Raw genomic sequence first — 17,961 nt, forward strand, 5'->3', positions numbered from 1 at the left:
TCGCAAATTTCGACCTTATATTCAAATTTTGTTGAAAATTCAAATTGCAATCCAACATTTTAATTCTTAGTAGAAAAACCGGAAAAGTAGGGATGTACAAACCAATTTACACCCACATTATATATTATACCACATACCCACATTATATCTGGTTAGGGCTGGTCATAATTTGGAAAAGATTTAGAAATTAAATTCTTTGAATTTAGGGAAGCTTTGAAACCTACAAGGAACAGAAATTACTCTATATGAGGGGGATGTCTCCTCCTTTACTCCGTGCTATTTGCTCTGATGCTTGACTTTTTCTCTAAATTCTTGAAGAACAATTACTGAAAACAAGGACCATTGAATTGGAAAGAGAAGGTTTTTCAAAGCACCAAAAAACTTTAGCTTAATGAGCAAGGCGTTACGAAGGGTACAGTCCCCCTTGTATACAAAATAATTTCAAATATTGTTTAATTTTTAAAGGTACTCTCGTCTCTTAGTTGACATTTTTTTTTATTTGTTTCACATTTCACTAAATGGGAAAAGGTCAATATTTCGATGCTCTGGGTTTTCTGGGATCTCTGTCTTGGTTCAGAGCTCAGAGGAAAAACAAATTCTAGAAAGGAAATGAAAAAAGTATGTTAGTTGAAGTAAAAACATATAAAAACGAAAGAAGTACAGCAATTACAAGCAACACGCAAAACAATAGTCTACTTATGAAAACTAAATAGGAAGTCATAACGTTCAGATCTATTTAGCAATGCCCAAGTGTTGAATTGACATTATTTAACAATATCAACATTTTCAGCTTGGTTATCAAACATCAATATATTTAATATATTTAATTTATTTACTATATTTAATAAATAAAATATATTTAATGCTCTCAGACTCTGTAATTATGAAAAGTAAGATATATTCAAATAGTTGTTGGATAACACCGAAACTAAAAATAAGAAATCAAATAAAATTTCTAGGGCTGTGCGTCATTGAGAAAGGCTGTAAGTGTTCAACATTCCTGGGTAATATTGATATTTTGTTTTAATTTTGAATACCAGAACCGATATATTAGACGGCTTTATACATCCTAACTATAAAACCTTAAAGCTTCTTCAAAGTGAACAACTAGGTCAATATAGTCACTCCAGGTAAAAGAAAAAAAAAACATAATCCAGAAACACAAAAAACCATGCGTCCATTCTAGGGGCAAATATGAAATCTAACATTTCCTATTACAGTGCCTTGAGATATCGGCCTAACGATACCCAGGTTTGCTCAATTCGACGACGTATTTTTATCAGGATTATCTCCTTTTAAGTGCTCTTCCTTCTTTTTCAATAATTATAAGAAATTTCTTATGGACTAATAACTTAGGATGTTTCACTTCGAACCCGGAACAAATACATATTTGCAATAAAAAAGTCATTTGTTGATTTATGGTTATCAATATTTTTGTTCTTATGCTTTTGTTATTGATGAGGATTGTTATTTGCCTACCACTCATTTCTACGAAGAATTTGATTTCTTTACTTTAACCAGGTAATATAGAAAAGAAAATTGTGGAAAACTGGAAAGGGGTCATTCCATCATCAATTAAATTTCGTATTGTCCCTATTAAGGACCAAAACGTATTGGCAGGCAGCCAACCATAGGCCAGCATACAATTTTTTCATGGTTTTCCCTACGCTGCACTCTTTCCTTTGGTTTCCTCTACTTTATCGGGCCCGAATTCCAAGGAGACAAGGCTTCCTCCCCCCCCCCCCACCCTCTGTAGGCACCCGTGCCTTAGATATTGATTATACGGCCTTCAGATATTAAGCACGCACACAATGTGTTTTATTGTGTTTGGTGTTCCTCACAAAAGCTGTTGGAGGGATGTCATCCCACAGCCATTGTTGCTTGAGCTTTTGACTATTTTGAGCAAAGTGCATATTTAAAAGTTGTGTTCGAATGTTTTTGAAGGGGATTAACTACAAAGAGCATGAAAAGGGGCTGGTGCGCCTGCAAACACGTTTAAGAATCCCTCTAGATATGCTCTGAAAGTTTCAACTCAATACCCTCAATCGTTGTTAAAATACTTCACGTTCTACTGTTTGATAAAATGGATATACGTAGTGCCTTTTGATTTAGTGTTACATACCCAACTACATTCTCCAAAGTCTCACCTTAATGCCCTTAGCCTTTTTGGATGCACCTAGAATGAAAAATTCTTCTATTCTGAATGATAAATCTAGAAAATAGGTAAATTGCATAATTTGCGATTCTTGCCCCAGAGCTAAGGGGCTATATCCCTGGAAGTATAGTTATTAGAGCTTTTGACTAGATTGAAAAAAATGACCATTCCAAAATTTCTTTCAGTGTTGATCAGAGGGCCACCTAAAAAAGGAGGGGAAGGGGATGATTGGCAACTAATCTTTCTTCAGCATCTCCTCAACATGCCTCGAGACCTTCAAGTTAATACCCCCACTCGTTCTTTAGATATTGCTAATACTCCCTTTTTCACAACCAGCAAGCACATAGTGTGTTTTGATTGTATTCTGCATCCCTCTCAACATTTACTTAAAGTTACACCTCAATACTTTAGGCCGGTTTGGAAACCCAGAATCAAACTTACTTTCTTTTTCAATAAAAATCCTTATATATTAACAACGGTCCACTTGCATAACTTGTAATCCATGCCCCGGAGGCTAGTAGGGTTGTCAATCCTGACCCTCTTTTCCAACAAAAATCCTTATATATTAATAGTGGCCAACTTGCATAACTTATAGCCCTTGCCCCGGAGGCAAGGGGGGTTTGTCAGTCCTTGAGGCATAGTCATTTGACCATCGAAAATTCAATGCTATCTGGAAGTTCAGATCTCCTGCATTTATGGAAAAAAACACAGACACATTCTTAGTTCCACAAGAGCTAATAGCGTAGAACATTTAGCAGTATCGGAGACAAAACATCTTATAGCCTCCTTCCTCTGCCCATCTTCCTTGTCAAAATTCGAGGTTATCTGGCCCTCTCAATACCTTAAAAATTTAACCTCGATTCCCTAAGCCATTCTTGAAACAATATGACAAAATCTTAATATGACAAGTGTTATAACTTCAAATACAGGTCAAAGAATATGGTTAAAGAATAAGAGCGTAAGCTGGTGCTAATTTTGAAAGTGCCATCCTGTGTTTGGCCTTTCTTGGCATGTTTTGGTATAATAATAAGGACAAATTAATTACATTACTTGCGCTTAATACAATTAATATAATTTAGAATAATGTTAATTAAAATAATTATTAATATACTACATTAACATGCTAATATTAGCATTAAACTGTATTAATATACTACAAACTCTGTTTCCATGAGATAACATTGCTAGTAAGTATCTCTAACGAATCGAGTTTTTTTTTTTTATTGCGAGATATTTGAAGCGCAATATCCCAAAATGAATACTGCCCATTTACCTGGAGCTAGTGAAGCACAAGGCCCCACCTGAACTGTTATTTCTAAATCTGAGGGATCGACTTGATATCCAAATGTGTGCTTGCAGGTACGAAGGTGTGCTGTGTACAAACACCCAATGAGGATAGCAAAAAGTCTGCAATGGGGTACCTACACACTATGTAAAGGAAAATTTTGACATGAGTGTTTATAGAAACTGTGCAAAGAATAATTTAGCTCTAAGAGCGAAGGTCAGCCGTATGGGACTATGTCTATGTATGTGCAGGCGGTGTAAAAGTACTACCGCATGGACAATATCTCACTTTGACCAGGAAGTATGTGTAGAGTACAGACACCATCTCGGTCTAGAAAAAATTCAATAGTTAGCGGGAGGTTGCCTTCTGAGCACTTCTGAGCACTTTTGACTCTTGAAAAGGGCACTCAAACTTTTGATTTCCAATCAAAAGAGCCTCCTTCTAAGTTTATACGACCATCCGTTCTATAACATTATATGTTGACGATGGACAACTTGAATAGCTTACAGCCCTTGCTCTGGGGGCTGGGAGGAGGGAGTCAACGCTCAGAGCATAGTTAATTAACCTATAGGCTATTTTGAGCAAAATGGCTATCTATTTTGATATTACCTCAAAATTTTGATTGGATGTATTTGAAAAAAAATCTGACTGGTTGCCCTCCAACATCCCTTTTGGCTCTTAAAAAGAGCACTATAACTTAAGATTTCCAATTGAAAGAGCTACCTACGAAGTTTAAACGACCACCTATTCCACAAAAACCTTATATGCTATCAATCATTAACTTTCATAACTTACAGCCCTCGTCCTGGAGGCTGTGGGTGGGGGGAGTTGTCAAACCCAGAAGCATAGTTATTTGCAACTTGTATGTTTTACAACCCTTGCCCCCAGGCTATAGGGGGGTTTGTCAACCCGAAAAGCAGAGTTTTATGACCTTTTAACTATTTTTAACAAAATAGCAATCTCAATTTTTAATCGGATTCATTTGACAAAAGAGAGTGCAGGGTGGGGCTAGTTGCCCTCCAATCACTTTTGACTTCTTTAAAAGGACACTAGAATTTCTGATTTTCAGTCGAATGAGCCTTCTCGAAAGTTTATATCACCACCTCTTCCATAAAAAGTGCCTCTGGAAAAATCAAACATTGAAGCGTTATGGCTCTTTACTATACACCACGTTATATCGTTACCACTGATCAAAGAGAAGCAAGAATATATGAATACTACTACTACTACTAACAACTCACCGCAGCACCAAACCACCTGAGGCCAACAAAGCTGACACGCTCCTCCTCCATCCCAACCTATTCCAAGCCTCCCTTTTTACACCCTCCAAGGAAGTTCTCATTTCCTTCAAATCTTTCTTTATGAAATCCTCTCACCCCAAGCGCGAAAGAACTACTTTCCATTTAGCCCTATACGGTCGGCCGAAAAGGACAATCTTCGGCAATCTGTCATCCTTCATCCGCAGAATGTGCTCTAGCCATCTCAATCTTTCTCTCATTATAGCCCTAGAAAGCGGGGTTGAACCATACTTTTCGTGCACACAACTATTTGAAATACTGTCAGTCGGCCAGGTACCCAGCACAATCCATAGGCAATTTCTCAGGAAAAAATCAAGCGAATCTCCATCCACTTTTCGGAGTGCCCATGCTTCAGAGCTATATTTGACTACTGTCATCACTGCATGTTTCCATATTCTAATTTTGGTTTGCAGATTTATCTTTCTATTCTTCCAATATTTTTTTAACTGTGAAAAAACACCCTGATCCTTAGCTATTCTACTTTTTAACATCTTCACTGCTCCCACCGCCTTTACTAATAATATTACCAAGGTAAGTGAAGATGTCCAACTGATCAGTTTTTTTGTTACCCAGCGTCACCTTTTCATCATCACTGATTATTAGCCATAGTGACTTAGTCTTCTTAAGATTAATTTTTAAACCTATTCTAGCCCCCTTAAGTCACAAAACCTCTAAGAGTTCGTTCATTTTGTTCACACTTTCATCTTGGATGCACAAGTGATATAAGGAGCGGATATAAGGAGAAAAGGATTTTTAACATAAACCAAGAAAATAGTGGCCCCTCGAAATTTCTGTTTTTTTCCTAGAACGCAGTTGGTGCTTATTGCTCAATCTGGACGAACTGGTCGCTTTGTAGCTGATTTCTTTTTTGCCACTTAGTAGAGAAGAAGTGCTCGATGAAACTTCGAAGGGGCTTATTTGATTGTAAACTAGAATCTGTACGGTTTTTTTTTAATTGTTTCCATAGTTGGAATATATTCCTTAAATCCATAGTTTTTGTTTTTTTTTTTGTTTTTTTTTAGCATTATGGTCTGCCGTTGGATAACGGTAAGAGATGGATTTTCAGTTTTTTTTTCGCTGAAGCTTATAAATTATCTGAAAACATACCCCCCCCCCCCCGAAAAAAAGGAATAGCCTACTAAATAGCGAACGAAAAGCGAAAAAGTAGTTCAAATTATTCAAAATTTTCGCTTTTTCGCAATTGATTTGTTATTTGCTCATTGTGAATTGAGCTTCATTCCCAATCGCAAAAAATAGCAATTTTAGTATCGAAAATTCGGTCGTATTACAGTTGATTCTTATTTTTACCAGAAACGAATATTGTTGTTTATTTTTGACCATTTAGTCTGGATGGAGCACTCGTAGGAACTTCGAAAGGGGCTTATTGGATTGTAAACTGAAAACGTTACACCTTTTTAAAAGTTGAAAGTAATTGGACGGCAGCCAGCTCCCTCTTGGAAACGTTATAGTTATCTCCATACGACCCCCCTCCAAGACATCCGAACAAACTTCTGCGGTAGCCTGAAGTTGAAAATAGTCGAAAGATTCAGTAAATATGCCTTTAGGCGAAATGCCCTTTAACTATATGTGTCCATGATCTTTTTATGCAAACAAAGCCCCAATACCAAAGAAAACTGCCCCCTCCCCTGAAATTGGGCCCAAAAAAGGGATAAAAGTGTTTCTTTTTATTGAATCCAAACATTTATCCTTAGGTTAAGTAAAACCCAGTGTAGAAAAACTTGAGTTACTGTCTACTTGTTCTAGATTTTAAGTATCGCCCATGACTTTCTTTGAAAAAGTTTTCTTTTTATTATTATTGGTTTACAGAAACACCATCCTTTTATCTGTCCCTACACCGTATTTTGTCCCTTTGGCTTCGATTGACTTGTCTTGCTTCCTTCAAAGTGAGTGAAAACCAGCTTTTAAATGTAACCAGTGATTGTACACCTTTATCTAGGGCGAAACACAGCGTTGACTGTGCCTGTGATAATACTTTGTTTCACGAAAATGTTTATTTACTCTTTTTTATTCGTTGTCGGTAAGGGAAGTGAATAGAGATTCCTCTAACATGTCTGGGAAATCGATTTTCCTTTTGTTTTATCTTCTGTAAATATTATTTAATTAATAATTTAAAAAAAGGGCGATTAAGCTCGCCTGTAGCTATAAAAATTTGGGCATAAGCTGAAAATACGAGGAATACTTTGGCTGGTCCTTTTTCGTGCCACTGAAATACATGATTTCCGAGTTTAGTAAAAAAATAATAATAAGAAAAAATTTCGAAAGGTTTACCTAAAGTCAAAGAGGACGAAACCCAGATCAGAAAATTATATAAACACGTTGTGTTGCTCGTTGGTCAATGTCATTCACAAAGGTCAATGGAATATTTCAACAATAGCCTGATCAAAACAAATCTGGCCTAAAGGGGTTAGTTTCTCGTTTCATAGTGGACAACATCGTCTTTGGCCTAGGCTATTTTTGAGTATGCATCAATTACCGTTCAACCGAGTTCTCAAACGCGAACTGAATACAATTTCGTAGCAATGAAGGAGGCAAATCTTTTAAAAGTGAGTAAACTATAAAATATTATTTAGCCCATAAATTGTTTTGAAAGGGAAGAGAATGTAGGCAACATAAGGAAATTTGATCGCTGATAGAAATGATTCTATCAGTCAGCATTTTGGTTCTAACAATTTGAGTGTAGCATTAAGCCTATTTTATATGATAAAACGGCAATCTTGTAGGAAACATAATTGGGACTTCTATTCCATTCTTATTAGAGAAATTATATTTCATGAATTTTTTCAGTCGCTTCCAGCTTAGGAACATCTAGACCAAATCCCTGATGCATATATAAGATAGGTTATTTTGCTGCTTTTCTTAAATTGGCACTGTGGTTTGGTCGGTATAATGAACTGTTGATCAAAAATGGTAAAATTTTGGCTGAGGGCTGTTTTACTATCTTAGAAAATAGTTGTGTTAGAAGAATGAACCTCGTAGAAATTAATTCAGGGACTAAAGTTTGTTCCGGGAAACGGGAAGGTGTTTTCAAGCTGCTATCTAAACCCCATCTCTGTTTCTAAGGCATTAAAAAGTACATAGAAGATCAGTCTTAACTTTATAAATTTTGTTTATTTTCTTTTAATTTTGTTGGGTTCCCTTTCGTTTGACTTTAGATTCTGAAAATGGAATTTCAATGATCTGAGTAGATTAAAGCCAAATTAAAATTAATTTCCTAATTTAGGCCTTTTTTTTGGAATTCTTAAAAATTTTATAATTCAAGATATAGCAAATGAAAAAGCTCTTAACACTTTCCCTCGGCATTTGTTTGATTTATTTCTATTTCTGGAAGTTGCACTTATTTTTGTTAAAGGATTTGTTTAGACATGTCCCCTATTCCGTCGCTGTCATAGAGATTTACGAAGTACTTGTAAGAGCATTCTATACCTTCATGCAAATATTAACACGTAAAAAACAGACTTGTTTACACATTTCTGTAAAAAAAAAAGACTTGCTCCTATCTCGTTTACACAAATGTTTATATTTGTCAAAATGAATTAGTTGCAGAAGATATGTGCTTGTGATGCTACTGTAAGAAAGGGGATCTATAAGGAATTAACCTTTGTGACGATGGCGAGCTGGGTAGCTGTGCAAAATCTAAAGACATTTTTTCTTTTTCAAAATTGGTTAAAGGTCCCTAAGATTGGTATATTTTTGGCAGACATCAGAAAATATTTGTAGAAAATATCAATGAGAGATTTAATATAAGTTGTCTTACCCTTGGTTCCCACTGCTGCGTCATTCCCGACACGATTTTTTTTTCTGGCGGAACAGACGTACGACAGAATCAGATGAAGGTTCACAAAGAACCGCAGACTTTTGCGTCGCTGCGACAAACTCTAGAAGAATTCAAATCAGCCAAAATTAGGTTTTCAAATCATTTCCATGACGTTGGTTATGATTTATTATTATTTTTAATCAGAACAACGCATGCGATTTGTCGTATGTGTTGAAATTATTCAACACATCCAACATTGCAGCAAAACGGATGGTTTTGCGTCGTTTGTCGCACGATTTGTGTCATCTGTCGTATGTCACAGGATTTTGTGCAAAATCACAGCATTGGGAACCAGAGGTTAGCTGCGTTTTGAGAACCTAGAATGGCGTTGTTCGCACTGCCTTTGATAAGTGGAAAGCTCTTTTATTTTCTATTTTTGGCATACTAGCCAAAATAGAAGTTCTTTCATAAGATTTTTTTTAATGAGATGTAACAAAATTATAAACCCCAACTTTCAACATAACTAGGGCAGTTGTACATTTTTTATTTTTTTATTTGCAGCATTAGCATAAACATCCAAAATGTTGTGATAGAAAACTTTCTACGAATTATGATTCCGAAATTAACAAAATCGAAGAGCAAATGATAAATTGCAAATTTTCTGTAAACGTTTTTGCTCAAAGTTCTTTTTTGCATTCTGTGCTTGTTTTGTATTAACAGTTAAAGGTCCCGTTCGGAAAATGATTGCTTAGGCAATATGTGTAATTAATATAATTTATATTTAGTTAATAATTCTGTCTGCAAACTAAAAGAAAATTGTCAGTAGCAATTTGGAAGGCAAATACAGGCCTGTAGTACAAAAACAACAGCTGGCAAGTGAACCAGATACAACGAAGGCAATAGATGGGACCAATTATCAGGAATATGAATATTTTCTTTTCTTTAAATCAATGTAGTACACTGAAAATCTATAAAAAAGGTTAAGTAGTATTTAATGTACTTGAATCCATCTTGAGTAATAAATAAAAGGCTGCTGTTTAAATACCAAAGACATACAATCCAGAATCATTATTTTTTGGAGGGGGGAGAATATTTTCACGGAAAAATGCCTTTGTTTTAGTATTTCTATTGGAAAATTGGACCATCTAGTCTCTGCAAGTGTATGAAGAGTATCTGACCGCTAATACCAACTGGTGAACTTTTTCTGATGGTTTCAAATACTTTTTTAAATTTTTGTGTGTCTTTGGACTGTCAGTTTTCTATTATATTTATTTAATTCATCAGGTCCATTCGAAGTTATAGCCCGCCAAATTTAATTTGTCATGTCCATTCTGAAATTATACCCCGTCAAATTATTTTTAGGAAAGCTGGCAGAGCAGCAAATGTGGATCACCAAGTAGGGTCTGCAGCCCATTCTGTAGTACACTAAAATGTAAATAAAATCAAATAAATTGTACAAGACGGACAAAGTGCGACACTTTTTTTTTTATAGAAAAATTGCATTATTTTTCAAATTAGCCCCTTTTATATGTGTCTCTAGGATTTTCCCTTGGTTCTACTTTCAGATAAGAATACAATAATATTAGCAGCAAAATTAACGTTACAGCAGAAATAGAACCAAAATTCTGATTATTTCTTTCTGTAAGAGTGACTTTTGTAATTTTTTTGTAATAAAAGAAATTACCAGTAGTTTAGTTTTATCATCCTTTTGTGTGGAAATTAAAAGTAGGCCTACTCCAATTATTTTGTAAGCTGGTGGTAGTACAATGGATTGATGCTCTGCGGGGTAATACGGGGCTGGTGTTTAATTCCAGCTGGCACAGGGTTGGGTGACAGGCTTGCTACCTTTTCCGTGAAAAACACCCAACTGTTGAAATGGCAATTTGGTGCCCTATGCGCTATTAATGGCTGTGAAGGATCTTTATCCTTCTATTTATTTTTTATTTCCCTTGTATATTAAATTTAGCTTTGTCCAAAATTTGGAATCGACGGAGAATCAATGGAATAATCGATATTAGTCTTATGCATAATATGATATGATGTATTTCAGGTCCTCAAAACCATGACCATTGCTACTTGTATTGGAGCTATCTTGGGACATCATGACCAAAAGTTAGATCCACAAAGTTTGGTTCTTAGAACATTGAAAATCCAGAACAAACTTCTTACGCACGCAGGCTCTAAAAGGCCAGCCTTAATTGGACTTGGAAGCCTTCTTGAAAACAAACCTCGAGGTAAGTAGACTGGTTAAGCCAGTTTAAATATTACATACTAAGCTAGTGCTACTTGCAATTGTTAATTTTATTGGCAAGCTGATTATTCAACCAGGAACTGTAAATGGACTAAAATTGAAACTTTGGTTGTATTTCAACTCAAATGTGAAACATCCGAAAGGTTGGTCGGGAAGTTCAGCAACGAACATTATGTGGTCCATTTTTATATACAGCAATAACCCGAGTAGGCTTGATAGATCCAGTGCTGTCACTTACTTGAAGTACTTTTACTTCAAGTACTACTTAAGTAAAATTTTCCATTACTTGTACTTGTACTTAAGTAAAAACTCTAGGGTGTATTTATTACTTGATACTTAAGTAAGATTACGAAATACTTATTACTTAAGATACTTTTAATGTACTTGTTTTTCAAATACTTTACCTTTGACACGAAAAGTTTGTGTGTGCGCTTCGGCAATGTACAAGAAAACATCACCTTTAGATTTAGAGCAAACTCAGATATAGCTTTTGTGTGTCTGTGCTTTGGCAATGTACAAGAAAACATCACCCTTTAGATTTAGAGTAAACTCAGATATACCTCCATGGCCTATTTTTGGATGTGAAATAAGGTATTTGTTCTTGACAAAAAAAATTATAGTATTATTAACACTTGGTTTAATTTTTGTTTAAAATTTATATAACAAAGAAAACTGAAATTATTTCGTAGTTCACTGGTCGAAAGTGAGCTAAAATCCCTTGTTTTGTGCTAAATGTTGCATACTATAGTCCATTTGGTCTTATATTTCTAAAACATTAGTGTTTAAGTTTTGTCATCTCGTCAACTGAACCAGATTTCTACCATTTCATCATCTTCAGGACCATATTATTGGTAAAACTACTGAAGCTATGAATCTTTGCCCATCTAAATGTTGTCTGCAATAAACAAGTCTAGGTAATTCTAGCAGGATCCAATGCAGTGGTATTTTGTCAAATTCGTTTCAGCAAATTCAGGTATTCAGACGAATCTGACTTCAGATTTGTCACTCCATTTATAAGTTATAGGCCCTACTAAATTAAAGGAAAACTCAACTTTCTTAAGACTTGAAACCCCCTCCCTCTCGCCCTATTTGAGATAGGGTTTGTGATACCGGAACTTAATATGAGCCCTGATCTTAGGCATCTTTGGTCTAATTTAGATTCGGATCCGTTACTCCATTTGCAAGTTATACTAAATTAAACAAAAAATTAAATTTTTCAGGAATTAAAACCCATTCCCCCTTGTTATATTTAAGCTAGGGTCATTATCTCAAAACTTGATGTGTGTCATGGTCTTAGGCCTCTTTAGTTCAATTTTTATTCAGATCCATCAATCCATTCGCAAGTTCCTCTGAATTAAATGAAAAACTGTTTTTAGCAGGTAAAGCCCCCTCCCCCCTCTTTTATTTGAGCTAGGGTCTTCATCTTTCAAATTGATGTGTCTCATGATCCTTGGCACCAAATATGGCCATAAAAATTTTCATCCAAATCCAACCAACGTTTCTCCCCCTATACGTGATTACACAGACGGACGGACAGACAGACAGACGGACGGACGGATTTTAAAACGTCTTAGGTAGTCATGTTGGCTAATTGGATCGGAAAACAAGGAAAACAATGGCATATCATCATGCAGGTATCATCACCTATTTGGACAGTGGAAAATATCCACTAAGATAGGTTTTTGAGATCTGTCTGTCTGTCTGTCTGTCTGTCCGCCCGTCTGTGCAATCGAGTATAGCTGATTTGTATTTGTCCGCCCGTCTGTGCAATCGAGTATAGCTGATTTGTATTGAAATTGAACTATTTGGATTAAAATTGAGCTTAATTAGGGCGATGGGGCTTTAAGTGTTAAAAAACATTCGAGTTTTTCATTTAATTCACTGTAACTTGCATATGGAGATGAATTTCGATAAAAATTGAATAAAGATGCCTAAGAGTATGATATGCATTGAGTTCTGGGATGGAGACCCAAGCTTAATTAAAAGTTGAGTTTTTCACTTAATTCAGTGTAGCTTGCGAGAGATTGATGGATCTCAGTGAATATTGAGCCAAAGGTACCTAAGACCGTGACAGGCATCAAGTTTTGACAGGAAAACCATAGCTCAAATAGAACGAGGGAGAGAGGGTTTAAGTGCTGAAAAAAAGTCAAGCTTTTGGTTTAATTTTGTATAACTTGCGAATGGAGCAACGGATCCAAATGAAAGCTAGATTAAAGATGACTAGGATCAGGGCTCATATCGAGCTCTGATATCACAAGCCATATCTAAAATAGGGTGATGGGGAGGGGGTTTCAAGTTTTAAGCCGAGTTTTCCTTCGGTTTAGTAGGGCTCATAACTACTTCCACCCATGGCTTGCTCAAAGCCTGGAAATAACCCTTTTCCAAAATAAGTCATACTGAAGCCAACCTTCACCCAAATATTCCGTCCCCAGAGAAAATTTATTTTGTGTGGCACTTGGTATTTACCAAGTGACATACAGTGATCGCAAATTCTGTAGTTCTGTCAATCTGTCAGTTCCGGTCTTGCTATACTGATTTGGCAGGCGTATCAGGGACCAGACCAGATTAAATTTGAAATAGTTGTTTCCCCGATTCGACCATCTGGGGGGGATGGGAGGAGGGTTAATTTGGAAAAATTACATCAGATCTTCATTAAATTTGATATTTAGATGGATATCATGTCTCAGAACTCTTACTTTAAATTCCGACCGGATCAGGTGACATTGGAGGGGGAAACCTAAAATCTTGGAAAATGCTTAGAGTGGACGGATCGGGATGAAACTTAGTGGACAAAATAAGAATAAGTCCTAGATACGTGATTGACATAAAAAGAACGAATTCAATCTCTTTTGGGGAGTTGGGGGGAGGGTTAATTCTGAAAAATTAGAAAAAATTAGATATTTTTAACTTACGAAGGAGTGATCGGATCTTGAATTTCATCAGATGAAATTTCATATTAGAAGGACCTCATTACTCAGATCTCATGTTTTAAATCCCGAATGGATCCAGTGTCATTGGGGGGATTTGGGGGGCGGAAATCTTGGAAAACGCTTAGAGTGGAGTGATCAGGATGAAAATTGGTGGGAAGAATAAGCACAAGTCCTAGATACGTGATTGACATAACCGAAATGGATTTGCTCTCTTTGGGGGAGGTGGAGGGGGTGTTAATTCGGAAACATTAAAAATTGAAGCATTTTTAACTTAAGAGCAGGTGACCGCTCGTGAGGTATTTTTAAATTTGATGTTAAGAAGGAACTGATGTCTCAGATCTCTTATTTTAAACCCCGACCAGTTCTGGTGACATTGGGGGAGAGTTGGAGGGGGAAACCGGAAGTCTTGGAAAACGCTTAGAGTGGAGAGATCGGGATGAAACTTGATGGTTAGAATAAGCAAATGTGGTATATACGTGATTGACGAAACCGGACTGGATCCACTCTCTTTGGGGATCCAGTGCTTTCGCCAGTTCGGTACTTCTGGACGTGCTAGGACAATAAAATTGGTAGGCGTGTCAGGGATCTGCACAAATTAACTTGATAAAATTGATTTCCCCGATTCAACCATCTGGGAAGGGGGACTGAAGGGAGAGAAAAAAAAAATAGAAAAATGAGGTATTTTTAACTTGCGAGTGGGTGATTGGATCTTAATGAATTTTGATATTTAAAAGGACCTTGTGTCTCAGAGCTCTTATTTTAAATGCCGACCAGCATTAAGCCTCTGATCTTTCTTTCAAATTAATCTATTGATTCTTATAATTTTGCTAGAGCTCATGCCATATGAGCTCTTATCTCTTATTTTATTCCTTTTTTCTCAGAAGATTTTCGACTTAGTCTCATGGTTTTTGCCACTTCATGGTGTGAAAACTGCGGCTAGAAATAGATAGGTTGCAACTTCTACCGTAGTGTCTTCTAGTGTATTTAAATGTGTGCTTGCATCGTTCCTGCGTCCCCTTAAAAGTTCTGTTTCTTACGGTAATATGGGTTTGTCTTCTGTTGCATATGCAGACGACGTTCTTCTTGTTGCCCGGACTCGCCATGGATTTCTTTACAATTTTACTATATTAACCAATGAACTATCTAAGATTGGACCGTCAGTTAATGCGTCTAAATGCGAGTGTATTTGTTTTAATAGTCCTTGTGTGGTCGCTCCATTCGTTGCTGGTACTGCAATTCTGCCATGTTCTTCTTTAGTTAGTTGGCTTGGTCTGTGTTTTGGTTCAGCCTTTCCACTACCTTTTCATCCCTAGTGAATCAAGCCGTGAAAAACCTACGCGTCGCTTTCGGAAAATATCCCCAAACAAAAGCCGTTACAACCGCAACGGTTTGTGCATGATTTATAACGCTTATTGCGCCCCTGTGCTTTTGTTTTTATCAGGCATAGCTCATCGGTTTCGTAAGAAAAATCCTCATACTCTACGTGCGGCTTATTTCAGATATTGCAAATTCCTCCTCCGGCTTCCTAGATGGCACCAAAACAGAAAAATAATTCCTCGATTTGGTTTAATAGATGTGCCTTCTCGGATTCGGTCTTCCAGTGATAATTTATGTAAAAAGACTATCTACTTTATTATCTACTTATATATATATATATATATATATATATATATATATATATATATATATATATATATATATATATATATATATATATATATATATATATATATATATATATATATATATATATATATATATATATATATATATATATATATATATATATATATATATATATATATATATATATATAAATACTTGAAGTAGTACTTGAAGTAATACTTAAGTACAATTTTGGCAAGTACTTGATATTTGATATTTAAGTAAGAATTTGGAAAGTACTTATTACTTGATATTTAAGTAAAAAAACAATGAGTACATAATACTTGATACTTAAGTAAAAATTTGGTGTACTTGTTGCAGCACTGGATAGATCAAAAGCTAATTACTTATAGATGGTGGCTTAAGATTAAATCGGAAGTCTGGTTGTGAACAGGATATCTTGGATATCTGTAGAGATATTGATTTTGCCAATGTTACATAGACTGAAGTAAATGTTTCATTAAAAATCTTCGAAATGTTTTTGAAACTCATGTGATGTTTTCACCCTCAAAACTTCACTATTACTATTGTTAACGACGAAGCTGACTCCATCCTTGGATGGGTTTTCGCTCCTAAGTAAAAATTAAGGTAATTGAAGTAAATAGCTGCTAGACTGAAAGGAAAGAAGGATACTCTAAATAAGGCATAAGAACACAGTCTATGGCCTGTCAAGTTTTACGAATCTCGTCCCCACACTCAGACATTTTCTAAGCCAATGAAGAAGCTTTGGCTTCCAACGCAATGATTTATGAATGAGTCTATGAAGTTCAAATTTTGAGGTCTTTTTCTATTTAGTGTTGAAATTAACCAGCCATCGACTTGCCCAATCCTCAATCCTCCAAAAATTAGCCTAAGAAATCGTTCCTTGTTCGGCCCCCCAACATTCAAGAAATGGCTTGACAAAATCTATATTAAAATCTCTGATATTTCTTTGAACAAAAAAATCCTGTCTTTTAGAGAAATCACTGTTTTATAAGTCGGCGAATTCTGATAGCTTAGTCAAATTCTCAAAATCTAAAGAACAAACCAGACGATGGATAAGGTAGAAGTGCTATATTTTTACTGTTGGGGAAGAAATAAAACTTTGATGATCTTGTGAAAATGTACACGTTGAAGCCCTTTAAATTTTACTACAAATTTTCTTTTTGATCCAATACCAATACATTCCACCTTGTTGATATGTATTGTGTGATTTTTGAGCCCCCTCTCGCTATCTTGCTTTCCGTATCTCCCTCTCCATTTGTTCTTCTCTCTTCTCTTTTCAGTTCTTCCTGCGCTCTTCCTTTTTTTCGTATTTCGTCTAGAATGCGTGTTGACACGTGTTTTTTGTTAAAACGTACCAGTAGTTATGTTTATTTGGTTCTGTCCCGCAGTCTGAGTCTGGGACTTGTTAAATCCATTTATGAGAGAATGTATGCGCTATGGATCTTTCAAAGACTTTGTTTTATATGCCGTGGTATGAAGATCACCTCTGACGACCACATTTTTCAAATTGTTCCATCGCGTATAACTTAATTAAGTACATTTGGAATTACAGAAATGATTGTTTAAAGAACTCTAATACTTTCACTCGAAATATCAAATTACAGTACCATCGTACATCGATATGAGTTGTAGGATCATTTATTAGTTTAATTTTTTTTTCAGGTTTCAGTTCAGTTTTTATGAGCAATCCGCCGAATTATCCAGTGATGCCTTTGGCCCCAGTTCGTCTGTATCCTTCAAGACAAAACGTAGCTACTTACCATAGAGATCCTAATGCATCCAGTTCTCCTGTGATTTCTGCAGAATCTAGTAAAACAATGCCGTCATACCGATATTCTAGAAACATGTCTATCACACCTGAGAGCTACAGGGTCGCATTTCCTCCAGCTCCAGAACCATTATACTATTCTCCGGGTCACTCAAGTCCTCCACCCAACTCCCTGCCATCGCTTAGCGTCCTGCATTCAGTTGTTCCAATTTTGCCAAGCAACGTTTCTCCTAAAAAGTTGAAGTTCGGTACATATCCTACATTTAGTGACCTTAAAAGGCACTTCAAAGCTAAAATTCTTCCAACGACAACTATACCGCAAGTAATTCCCCCAATTAGTGGCACAACAATGTATACTGTACCGTCTCCAATACAGATATCTAGTCATGCATACAACAGCCTACAAAGTAGACCTTCAAGTAACTATTAGCGAAGTGTGGAAATATTCACTGATTTTGTAAAAATTATTTTAATAAATTTTTTATGCCGGATATTCTTCGTACCAGCTCACAGTTGTGTCCTTCAAGTATCAGAAGTAAAAAAAACAACTTAAGCTACGAGAATAGTCTAGAAAGGCAGAGAATCCCACAGACCATTTTACTTTACTCTATGGTTTTTGCGATCAATTTTCTTCTATGAATTGTCTGGATATTCCATCTCCCCCTCCTAATAAATTACTTCTTTTCAGTGCAAACAAATAAAGCCCAAGTTTCTTTACATTAAATCTCCGGGCTCTGTATCCCCAACTCCTCCCACAAAAGTTTGATTCTTTTGACCCATTGAACGATTCCTCAAAATTTCAAGCTAACTGCAAAACCAACACCAAACAACCCTGTTGCAACGATAGCA

The 17,961-nt window shown here is 36.0% G+C and overlaps 1 protein-coding gene across 1 annotated transcript; it reads left to right on the plus strand.

The window, feature by feature from the left end:
• The first annotated feature begins 7,166 nt into the window (after positions 1-7,166).
• LOC136028622 (uncharacterized) lies at positions 7,167-17,621 on the plus strand. Its single transcript, XM_065706454.1, has 3 exons — positions 7,167-7,302; positions 10,564-10,747; positions 17,007-17,621. The coding sequence occupies exons 1-3, from the start codon at positions 7,279-7,281 to the stop codon at positions 17,540-17,542; spliced, it is 744 nt and encodes a 247-aa protein (XP_065562526.1). The 5' UTR covers positions 7,167-7,278; the 3' UTR covers positions 17,543-17,621.
• The last annotated feature ends 340 nt before the right edge of the window (positions 17,622-17,961 follow it).

Source organism: Artemia franciscana, chromosome 7 (assembly GCF_032884065.1).
Source record: "Artemia franciscana chromosome 7, ASM3288406v1, whole genome shotgun sequence".
In the NCBI taxonomy this organism is placed as follows: domain Eukaryota; kingdom Metazoa; phylum Arthropoda; class Branchiopoda; order Anostraca; family Artemiidae; genus Artemia; species Artemia franciscana.